Below are 12,338 nucleotides of genomic sequence, written 5' to 3'. Positions count from 1 at the left end.
ACCACTCCATGAAGATTGTGCTCAAATGACTAATTAGCACTAGTTTGGTTGGCTCTCCTATTTCCAGGAAAGCATCCTCTAGCATTCATTTCCAACTCCCTACTTTGATGTAGGTACCCCTCAGGTTTGCAAATCCCTAGAGAGCACTAATTTCCCACTCTGGTTATAGGTCAGCTCCTTCTGAACAAAGGCTACTGTCTCATTTCCATAGTCCAGGTTTGAATTTTATCTGTACGTTTGGTATTTTAATTAGGTGATATTTTTAACAATGTTCATTTCCACTGTATTGGCCTGTATATATTTTCTATCTTCTGCAATTTATTAAAATTGTTTTTTAGAAATCTATCCTAAAATAAAGAAATCTACTTACCTATTTATGAGGAACGAGGTATAAGTTACTCAGCACAACACCCAACACATCTTAACACTGAATATCTGCTTTCATAATCTAAAGCACAACACTGCACCCTGCAACTGATAGCACTATAAATACCTTTCAGATGCTCAAATAAAGATGTTAGTTTCCTCAACCATCTCTTATTTGCATCCAGCATGCTTGTTACTTAGCAGGTGATTGATGCTCAATGAATACTAGACCCCAGCAAGTAAGAATTCAAGTCATTAGAAACATAATTACTATCACAGATAATACATTTCTTTGGCTCCCTTCACCACCTTGACACAATCATCAGTTTCAGAATCTCAATAAGTATGAGAGAAGCTAGGGGAAATTAAGTTACGATTCTAAAAGTTCATCTGAATAAATGGGTAAATATGCAAAAACTCAAAATGTTCCCTATTTTACCATTTAAGTCCATTTCTAAACTTGACTTTTCCCAGTAGTTGAAAAGTACCTTGAAAATGGTCATTCTCACTTACAGTATCACATTTCACATACTAGCTCTTACACATACACATCTGCATGGGTGTGTGCATAAAATGTTTTACTATAAATGTCCTTTTAAGGACATTAGAAAATGACGAAAGAACTAAAATTATGAGACCCAAAATTTTACCTTTAGTTCACTTAAACTTTTCTGCTCCATTGATTTTTATCCACCAAATGGATAAAGTTTATCCTAATACCTTATCAGGAACACAGGGTGGGGGTGGGGGGGAGGGGGAGGGACAGGACAGCCAGCAATCTGGAAAAAAAATTAGATTTCTATCCAAACATAGTCATAAAAATCTTCATACTCCTTTCGTGAATAACTTGTCAAGTAAGACTCAATGACAACACATTAATTCAAGTGACTTCAATTTCATTTTTTCTTGTAATCTTGAGAAGGTAGGATAAGCATCATGTAGAGTTATCTCCCCGCCCCTCTCCCTACCATTTCTAATCATTCAAGAACAACAGAGATCTAGGAAATGGATTAGTAGACTATCAGTGGTATTATGTATACTTACTTAAAGCACCATGCTAATAAAACCAGGGTCCTAGGACTAATCTCTGCAAAGGCCAATTAGTTTGTATTTGTCCCAAGGACCTGGACTGTACTCCTAATTGCAGACAGCTTTCTTACAATGTGTCCCACTGGTCACAAGACAGGGGACTGGCAAGGTGGTAAATGGATAAAAACAAAACTAACTCACTAGTGGGGAAAAAAACCCCAAGCCCCGAATATAATGGGTTAATAGAATCTTACCCATAAAGAATTGAAAAAAATCACATAACTTTTAACCCTATATTAAACGTATTTTAACTCTCAAACACCAGATGACAGTAACATTTGACTCCTGAATTTTAGAACTGCCTAATACATTCTACACAAAACTACATACAGTCAAGGCCCTGCTAATTGCCACCCAATCTGTGTAAAAACTGTTAATCCCATACAGACATCCTTTTATCTTTTTAATATAAATCTATGCACCAGTTTTTAAATATTTGCCATTAGTTATTTGGTTCAGAATATTGTGAAAAATTCAGCTAGGAAATTATTCATAAAACTGTATTCTGTATTTTTTTTTATTTTTCAAACAGCAAGTGTCCACATTTAAAATGCAGAATTTGCAAATATAAATTAGTCTAATAATCCAATTAAAAATAAAACAAAACAGCTTCCTTTAGTATCACAATACATAAAATGGTATTATAAATCCCAAGTGGCAAGGTTAACTACATGACGACAATGCCAGAAGCTGTGAAACTCATTAAACCACTTAATCAATAGGTCAGTTTAAAGAACATGTCTATGTTCCATGACTATGCATGAAACAAACTTCCATTGTATTATAAAGGCTCAGCAATTCATTCATGTCATAATATGGGGTCAAGCAAGATTTTATTTTTACAATGACAATTTAAAAAATGCATTTAAACAAACAGAAGTCCTCCCAATTGTTTAAAAACAATTCTATTTGGAGGGTAAAATATATTTTAAAACACACTGACTTACCAGATTTCAATTGTCAGGCTGCTGACTACTGATGTGAAAGTTTGTATTTAAAAATATCACAAATATCTTTAACAGTGAAAATTTCAATGTGATAAGTTCCATTGCAAAGCAATTTTCACCTGAGTAGATTTTGAAATTTAGTGCTCATATATTTGGGGGGAGGTGGGGAAGGAAAGACCCACTTGTATAAGATACTGAGTTTAGAGTTGATTCTTTCACAAAGATAACCCAGGGGGTTGAAGAAACATCTGCTGTGACCTTCCCAGGACACATGATGACTTTTTCTCCTGGAAATTTGTTCTGACATTAAGAATTCTCAGTATCCATAATATTTCCATTTAGTTACCCATTCAAGCATAGCAACCCAATTCATTCAGTTTTATACAACAGTGTCTATATTATGTACATGTTTAATTATCAATAGGAAATAGAAAATAAAAATTTACAGTGACTGAGAAACAGTCAGAAAATGGTATAGGAGAAGTAATACTGTATAATCAGAATATCCTATTATCCTACCAGTTTTAATGACAGGGTTTTTCCTTTATTAGTTGAAATACAAAGAAGGCATGGGGATCCCAGGAAAATAACACTATATATCAGAAAATTCAACGTGCTCCACCATCAGGATTTCCATCACACATTTAATTTCTTCTGTACAATTTTTATAAACGTGTTTTTCTTTTCAAAATCATCAGATTTCCAGATTAAATTCAGCACTACACAGTATGCCCTTGAAGTAAAATGAGGTTACCTGCTTTATTTGGATACCAAGTTCCCTTCCAGACAGCATTAAAATAAAGACAAGACTACACAGATAAAATCCAGTATAATTCAAATCCAACAATGAAAAATTTCCCCCATATTGTTGCAAAATTCGTTCTACTGAAATGCTTTGCTACAATAATAAAAAGCATACATTACATATAAAAGATACCAGTGTACTAAAAAGTGACAGAAGTGGACTAGCAAATCCTTCAAAGCACATTATATAAATGACTAGCATTTAAAAACATTTCTCCTATAAAATGTAGGTCATATACATTTATAAATTGGCGGTTTTATTTCTAAAGCAGTGATGTGTGTGTTCAAATAGTTAGCTGTTCTGTACAGTATAATATCTACTCAATTCAAACTACAATAGGTTTGTCTTTCTTTGTATTGAAGTTGAATAAATTCATCTGATCAGCTGAGAAATCAAGCTTGAAAAATAAGTATCTAAAAATCAAAGTAGAAAGTTCAGAATTATTGAAATGTAGCTATGAAATATGAAGAGAACTATTTCACAATGGAGCTGAAGTCACCTCAAAACTTATGGGCTTGAATCTAAAACAGAAACAAATATTTAAAATCCAAAGCAAACCATAAAGTTAGGTAGCAGTACAGAAGCAGGAAAAAAACAAAACAAAACAACACACCCCCTTCCTTCAGTGTGATGGGCACTAAGTTTTGCGGTCTTCCTCCATCTTGCAGAAGAGTGGTAAGGCCATTCAATGCTTAGTGAAAGTGAGTACAGATGAAGTCAGATTTAGCCTGTCTCCCCTGCAACTTCAATTATGCTGTGTAAACAGTGTTATGTTCCAATAGGAGGAACAATGGAATTTGCTTATAAAAACTGATTAAAGATAATCATTATTAAATGAAATAAGGATAATTAATCACTCTGAAATGTTTTTAGAACTTTCCTGATGCTACTTGTAAAGTTAGCACTGCTATGTATTATTGCTTACATACAGTACAACATCATATGCCTTCTAACATAAAGCAGTACTGTGATTTGTTTGTACATATTTACAGATTCTTAAAAACAAGCTGTAAAAACATTACATACTTTCAGACAATACAAATTAGCACATTGGTACTCACTTCAAAACAAATGGAATGCATAACATTAATAAACATCATAAAGGAAGACTCACATAAAAGTCCTTGATTGTCAAGACACGTTTATATATAAACTCTAACTGTGCAGAATTAAAGATTCAATCATAGGTACATCCTTATTTGATGAACCGTATTTACAGCATGGTATTGCATAAAAAAATAAAATAATGTTTACAGGGTTTTACTTTTTTATCCATTGGATTAAAGAAAGCAACAAACACAACAAGAAATGTTTGTCTGCTTTAGTTTTGTTTCCTACCAAAGTTTAAGTGAAAAAAGGAAACATACGGTTTTATTTGCAGAATATAGCAAAAACAACTGGAAAATTATTTCCCTGAAATAAAGCAATTTGAAACGGAAAAAGTTTAAATTAAATTGCAGTGTCAAAAAGTTTCTCATTGATTATAATAGTGCTTCTTCAAGTAATTATACTGTGAAAAAACAAGTTCTAGTTTAAGATGTTCTATGTCTAAGAAATGTAGAATTACAGTAATGCCTACTTTTAAAGTTTCCCGGCTTTTTTTTTTTTTTTTAAACAGCCCTTTTAAAAACTCAAATTGATAAAATGAAAGAAGTGGCAAAAGATCTAACCTCACTGGCACTTTCCAAGTTTCTCTCCCCTGTGGAAATGAAAGCCTACCCTGAGCACAACACCTCTTTTGCCTCTCAGAAAGGGAAAATTACCCGACCACTGACAGTCCTCAGCCAGAGCTAAAAGGATGGGTTTCTACGGTGTGAAGTAGAAAATCTGCAAGTAGATCGAAAAGATTTAAGAGCCACCCAAATATTCTGAACCAAATGAAATATGTGTACAATAAGATGTTAAAACAAAAAGTTTTTAGAAGGTATTCAACAGCTATTACCCCATCTAACACAATCTGTTTCCAATCTTCAAACATTGAGAGTAGGTCCTAAGTGAAAAAGCATATCTCACAACGACCAGAAGTTCAATGGTATAAGAGCATGTTTTAATAGAACGATTTGCTCACTGAGAGAAATGAGAAACACAAATTGCAAAAGGGTATCTCATATCCTCAATACTCTGATCTACAGCAGCACAAAAGGCTACTTACTTTTACTATTAATGCCCGGATAGAAATGAAATAACTTTCTACACCCAAGTGGGGACCCAAACTGTTGAGATGTTTATCATATGATGATAATACAAGGTGACTCTGGTAGGCATTTAGAATTTCACAGTAAGAGAGCTAGGACTACTATAACTTAAATGGTGAGTAAGTTATGCCAAAGTATCACTTTTCTCAAAAATGCTTAAAATGTGGTAGAAAAGTCTGCCATTATGTAGATTCAAAGAAATATGCTGAAGACAGGAATGTAACACCTGAACTTCTGCTTGCATAACTACCATTTGCAAAGGCCGTCCTTCCGTAGCTTACCCTAACTGCTCGGCAGTAGAGCCACATTCTAAAAACTGTGCTGGTGATGTTAAAGCAAACGAAAAACTATATACTGTACCAAGAACTACATCAAAGTTGTTAATAGAACAAAAGTTTTGATCAGGCTCAAAATAAAAAATCAACTCAGGAAATAAATGCCTATCATCAAATAGTAGTATGAGAAAAATACAAACGCCTACACAGGATGGGCACAGTTCCATCTTTAACATCGCACCCGAACAAAGCCTTCTTGCAACTGCGTGATGTGTAACACAACACACACCATTCTTAAAAGTCAATAATGGCAGAACTTAAATATCTACTTCAAAGAAGTCTAAAGTTCTTGAAAAATTTGGCAGCAAAGAAAGCTGTCAAATAGGAAACTTAATATTTCAAGCAAAGCTTAATTACCAAAAGTATAGAGGAAACCACATTAAACATAATTTATACTCATTATCATAAAACACCAAAATATTCAAAATAAATGTAAAAGATGTTAAGGGTGGATATTTTCTTTGCTCCCTTTCTTTATGAGAACACTCTTGGGATAACATTAAATAAAAGAGAAAATAATTTAAATGTATAACATTCTATACTGAAATAAAGACTGCAGATCTATAGGGCCAATATAAAAGTTAAAGTGGAAATTAGCAACAATAAAGTTTCACCTTCCAAGGATATTAATTTTAGATTATCACTGGTGCTACATCAGTATGTGCATTGTGACAAAGTTGTTGGAAATTAAAATAAAAAGTTGGAACAAATTAAAGAGGATAATATCAATAGAACTAATGGTATTTTCCAAAAAGTAAAACTGTCCAATGTGTAACTCAAACCGTCATTCTTTAGAAAAGTATATATACGTGTTTATTATAAAAGCACTATTTATTGTACCATGCTGTATTATTTAAGACAAAGTATAAAAAAAAAACATCGTGGTATAAGGATAAAGTCTGTAGTTTATTTAGATTTTGAAATGCAACAAAAAGTTTCCGATCACTCATCTAGCTGAAAAAGAAATTGTAGTTACTAGAATTAGTAAACACTTTTGGTTTGTAAAATTGTAATGAGCAGTGTTCATTAAAAAGTAATTCAAGATAAAATAAGCAATTAAAATGCCCATTTCTTTAGTTTCTCTGGATACTGTTTAATTATCCAATCTATCAAGATTCTAGAAAGAGAAGGATTAAACCAGGTTTTACAGTTCCAAAGATACCCAATTTCCTTTTATTGCCAAAAATTAAAATAGTCAATTATGAGATGATTATGACACAACCATATCAAACCTAAAAATCTAATTTCTTTTTTACTTTGAGAAATCAAAAATACCAAATAGATTCTAAGTGCTCTATGTTAACTGAAGTGTATATGTAAAGTAAAATACAATTAAGCTTTAAAACGTGGAATATACATTTTGTGTAAGCATTATGTTCTTGGGAATGTAATCTACAGAATATCTTTTTACTAAAACTTCAAAACCTTGATACCTGCACATGAAAAAATCATAAAAAATATCTAAGTACAACTGTACAAAGAAACTGACACCAATATGCATACTTCCATAGAGAAGTGAATGCTTCAACAGTTATGTATTTTGGTAAAAGTTTTGAAAGTATGCATATTTTTAAAGTAATTAGGCTTTTAAATAGTGGAGTCTTAGACTATCAGATTTTTATTACTTTTTTTCTCAAAAAAAAAAAACATGTCAATATAATGCAAAATGAAAATCAAGGGTATATGGCATATCATTCTTTTTAAAAGGTGGTTTCTTGGTTTCTTTTTTCCCCCTATAGGACACACTAATTATTTAAGCCATAATCTCTTGACATTTAAACTCTGAAGTTCACTCTGTCTGTAAAGTATACTCAGATTCCCTGCTGAAGTGCAATGACTATGCCGAAAAACTTAGAAACAGTAGGAGTAAATTTCACACAATTACTCATCTCCTAAGAATGTACAATGTTATCAGTTAGGAAACAATTGTGCGAAAGTCTTTTTTTTTCCTTTTAAACTTGGTGTAGGTGGAATAGCAAGTTTCTGTTCTAAAACAAGTAATGCATTGCTTCTATAAAGGTGACAACATGTAAGGCAGTTCAAAGAATGCTGACTAACCAAACAAAATGCAGTTATTGGATTATCTTGCTATTCATATCAGCTTAACTTGTTATAACGCATTGCTCTTAAATCTGTACAGCACTCCATTTTACACAGAGTAACCCCACTCTTGATTAATCTGTTCTAAAGTGCCAGTATTATTTACACTTTTTTTTAGCCAAAAGTCTGGCCAGTTGTGGCATCAGGTGAAGATGTCATCCCAGCTCTATTATCATTTACATTCACCAAGGGAAATTCTGGAAATTCAGCACTTGTCCCTGGTCCCCGAAGGTTCACCTGTCCATTGGCAGTGCTAAACTGAGTAGCTATTCCAGCTCTTGATCCATGATATGGAGCACGGAAGGGCTGTTCAAAGGAGCTCATTTGGTAAGCTTGGTGGACAGGCTGAGCCTCAGCTTTTTTCTGAGAAGTCACTTGATCCAAAAAGTCCTGTGTTGATGTGGCAGAAGCATGGTTTGTCTCATCACCTGAAAAGGGAAACGAGTGCTGTGAATCACCAACTATTAGTCCAAAGTGGGACTTATCTGGAGTTGTTCTTAGTGGAGAATTCATTCCTGATCGAAAGCTGTTGATGGGCATGGCTGCATAGACTTGCTTGTCTATGGAAGAGAATGCTGGCTGATTTGGAAGGGTCTGGTTATCAGTCACAAAGTTAAGGCTCGGGCTATTCAAATAGGCATCATTTTGGCTAGTTCTGTCCAAAGCCTGCTGCAGAAACTTCGAGTATTCCTGCAACATATTGGCTTTATCTGATGAGGATGCTTGGGAGCTTGATCCAACATTCTCTGCCTGGGTGACCTCGGGTACTTCTGAAGAATTTATTGATATGCTAGAAGTCACCTCAGTGTCCGCAACACTGAATGATATCTCATGCTGTCCATTAGCTTTATGGGAGTAATGATCCAACAGAGTCTGCAGTACCTCATCTGGAATAACGTTTTTGTCATGGTTACTCTTAATCTCCACATTCAATGCCTGTGAATCTAGTATGGACGCCGTAGTACTTTCATCAATAACACTTGCCACAGCTGCTTGTGTTACGGAAGGCTGAGAAGCTATGGTACCCACATTCAGCGCATATTCCCTACTATTGTTACTTGCTGCTTGAAGATACCGCTTCTTCTTCAAAAACTGCATGGCATCGTCATAATTAGTGCTACTGTGCACAGGTTTACTGGGCCCCTCTTGCAAATTATCAACCTGATCAATGTCAGCATTGCCTTCTGAGTCCAGTAAAGCTTGTTTATCCACGAGTTCAAAAGCATACTTTGAAACTTTGCTCTCTTCATATGTGGATAAAGGTGAAATTGTTTGATTTTGCTCCAGTGGTTGTTTCAGACTTCTCTTACTATTAATTTTTTTGAGAACCAACTTAGGTGGATGTATTTCTCCTGATGCATCCTCTAAATGTGATCCCCCAACTGAAGAATGTGGCATTTCAACAGCATACTCCGCTACCATATACTCGTCTTTTACTTTAGTACTTGAAGAATAAAGAGGCAAGTAATCATTTTTGTCTTTCTTCAGGTCAGATTTGTCCAAAGCACTCTCTTTGTCCATCCCAGATGATTTTTTCTCAGTTTTCTGCCTTTTCTTTTTTGGCAGTGAGTTGTCTTTTGGTGATGTAGAAAAGCCAGAATCTTCCTCAGATGTCAGAAGGCCACCTTTGATGGCACATCTGTTTAGTTTTTTGTCATGATTTTCATGGCACATACGTTTATGTTTCAATACACGATCTGTTCTGGAAAAATACTGTCAAATTCAGATTTTGGCAGTCAGTTTTTTGTTTTAGTTTGTGTTTTTCATCAAGCAAGAAAAGAAAAGAAAGAAGTAATTAATATAAAGATAGATATAAGTATAATAATATAAGCAATTTCAAACTAATTTGTTGAGCCAGATGTCCACTATAAATCTAATCAGCAGCAGCTGGGAAGTTCTTCAAACAATTCTAGTCGTAACATTTTCTAATTTAATTTAATAGAATTATTTTATAATTTAATTAGGATGGAAAAATTTCAATGTCCATCATACCTCAACAAAGTGATTTTTTAAAAAACCCAAGAACAAAAACGAATATTTCAAACCACCCCTTACCTGTAAACAGTATTCACACTGGTAAGGTTTTTCTCCACTATGAGTTCTCTTATGCCTTTCCATGTGATATTTTTGTATGAATCTCATACCACATTCATCGCAGCGAAATGGTTTTTCACCTAGTACATGATACAGAAAGTTTAAAACAAAACAAATATTGTAAAATAATGAATTACTTTACCACAAGAATCTCTAAATAAATGGCTCTTAAAAACTGTCATACTTTGTTCTTTTTAAATGACAAAAACTCTGCTCCTAAATTAAATTTATCTTCCAATTTAATTTGTAAAAAATATTTTGCTTTACAAAAATTAAAGGCTGGCATGCGCCAGTGGAAAGAAAAGACTGAGGGCAGGCATACTCAATTTACCTACTTTTCTATTATGTGTGTACATAACATACTTTTTCCATGGAGACCAAGAGTACCAGGAACTTACAGCAATGTGAACACTGTTTCAGTAGAGTAGCTGATGCTTTTAATCTTTTTTATTCAATCATACAAAATAATATTTTAGAAAATTTTTTGAAAAAAGAAAATGTTACCCATATATAGTCCAACATATTCTTGGGTACACCTTTTCAATTCTTCATTTCTTTTCAACAAATATTTGTGGTTAAATGAAATCTGAATCCTAGGAAATATTCTTAAAAATCTAATTTATTAAAACATAAAAAGAACTTAAATTAGAGACTAAGTTTCAAAAGGTTTGTCTATAGTGATCCTTTTTCTCAACTCAAACCAGCATTTCTCATGTCCTTTTGGGGAATGAATCAAACTGAGTACTGCTAATCAGACACACGACTCCTGCCCCTACCCCCTCCATTTTATTTTTTAAAGTTTCATAAGGGCTGATTAGCTGTTAGGAACCATTACTATGGAGATCTAAAATAGTTTTTACTGGGGCGTCTGGGTGGCGCAGTCGTTAAGCGTCTGCCTTTGGCTCAGGGCGTGATCCTGGTGTTCTGGGATCGAGCCCCACATCAGGCTCCTCTGCTGGGAGCCTGCTTCTTCCTCTCCCACTCCCCCTGTTTGTGTTCCCTCTCTCGCTGGCTGTCTCTCTCTCTGTCAAATAAATAGATAAAATCTTTTAAAAAAACCTAACAAATAGTTTTTACTGATAAAACCACAGTAAACAGAAGGGTGTGAGAGTAAGTTATCCTGAATAATACTTTTTGGGAAGCTACTGTTTGATACATTCAACAAAATCTTACTGAATACTTGCCCTCTACCATAACCCTGCCCATAACCCCGGAAGATTTAAAGTGTAAGATTCATCACTTGGCTTCAGACAGCTTACAATGTTACTGGGAAAGCAAAATACACAAATTATAAAGAGACAACTAATAAAACTACACCCAGCTCTGGTTTACCTTTACAACCTTCTATCTCACTACCTCTCTTCTTAAAACTTTTCCTCCAGCCAAATCAAAATACCTACCATCTTGTGCTTTTCTACCTCTGCTGCAGATTCACACTGCTCCTTCAGTCAAGAATGCCCACCCAGGGGCACCTGGGTAGCTCAGTCAATTGAGCGTCCCGACTCTTGATTTCGGTTCAGCTCATGATCGCGGGGTCATGGGACTGAGCCCCACGACAGGCTCCACGCTCAGTGCGGCGCCTGCTTGAGATTCTCTCTCTCCTCTCCCTCTGCCCACCCCTCCCCTGCCCCCACAAACTCTCTCTCTAAAATAAATAAAATCTTAAAAAAAAAAAAGAAAAGAAAAGAAAAGAAAAAAGAGAAAAAGAATGCCCATCTCTGTGTGTTCAAGGTGCCACATTTCCTTCAAGTCCCAACCCATATCCTCTGGGATCCTTTGTCCTAGTTTTCCAGGGGAAAAGTATCTTTTATCTTTCCTAAACTTCCACAGAACTTCATCTGAGCCTCTCCTATAGCACTCATTACTATTACTGTCAACTCAATAATTATTTTGTACATCTCTATTCCACTAGATCATATTTCTTTTGGTCCAAATAGGAGTTTAAATTATCTTTATGTAGCTTAAAATACTGTACAATTTTTAAATGCCAAATGAATGGCATAAATGATTATTCAGTGGATTATTATTGGGGAAAATGTTACTGAGCTGGTATGATTTGAAAAAGCTTCTTGCAAGTGTTAGAATTTAAAGTGAATAGCACTTTTAAAGAGACTGTGTATGTGATTAAAGCCAAAGAAAGAAAATGTAGTGGAAAAAAACAAAGAAACTAAGAATTTAGTTACTATAGAATGTCCAGGATAAATGGTGCCTAAAAGAGAACTTAATTTGGCGACAATTACTTGAAACTTTCAAGAATGCAACTTCTGTTTAAGGAAGGAAGGAAGGAAGGAAGGAAGGAAGGAAGGAAGGAAGGAAGGAAGGAAGGAAGATAGATAGATACATAGATTGATTTCTGTATCTGCTATGGAGTTACCAAATTTTAGAGCTGAAAGAACCACACAGATGC

At 34.6% G+C, this 12,338-nt stretch overlaps 1 protein-coding gene across 6 annotated transcripts in view; it reads right to left on the bottom strand.

Moving 5' to 3' along the window:
• Nucleotides 1–3,026: 3,026 nt before the first annotated feature.
• Nucleotides 3,027–12,338, bottom strand: part of ZNF148 (zinc finger protein 148) — a 113,703-nt gene continuing 104,391 nt past the window's right edge. For all 6 annotated transcript variants that reach the window (XM_045812661.2, XM_045812657.2, XM_045812658.2 and 3 more), the window contains 2 exons: nucleotides 9,893–10,011; nucleotides 3,027–9,550 (listed from right to left, as the gene is read on the bottom strand). In XM_045812661.2, the coding sequence (XP_045668617.1) occupies nucleotides 7,952–9,550; nucleotides 9,893–10,011 (1,718 nt within the window). In that variant the 3' untranslated portion in view covers nucleotides 3,027–7,951. The remainder of the gene's footprint in view (nucleotides 9,551–9,892; nucleotides 10,012–12,338) is intronic.

Source organism: Ursus americanus, chromosome 4 (assembly GCF_024610735.1).
Source record: "Ursus americanus isolate L20-20 chromosome 4, mUrsAme1.1.p, whole genome shotgun sequence".
NCBI classification, from domain to species: domain Eukaryota; kingdom Metazoa; phylum Chordata; class Mammalia; order Carnivora; family Ursidae; genus Ursus; species Ursus americanus.
This window is presented reverse-complemented; position numbering and strand designations above follow the sequence as displayed.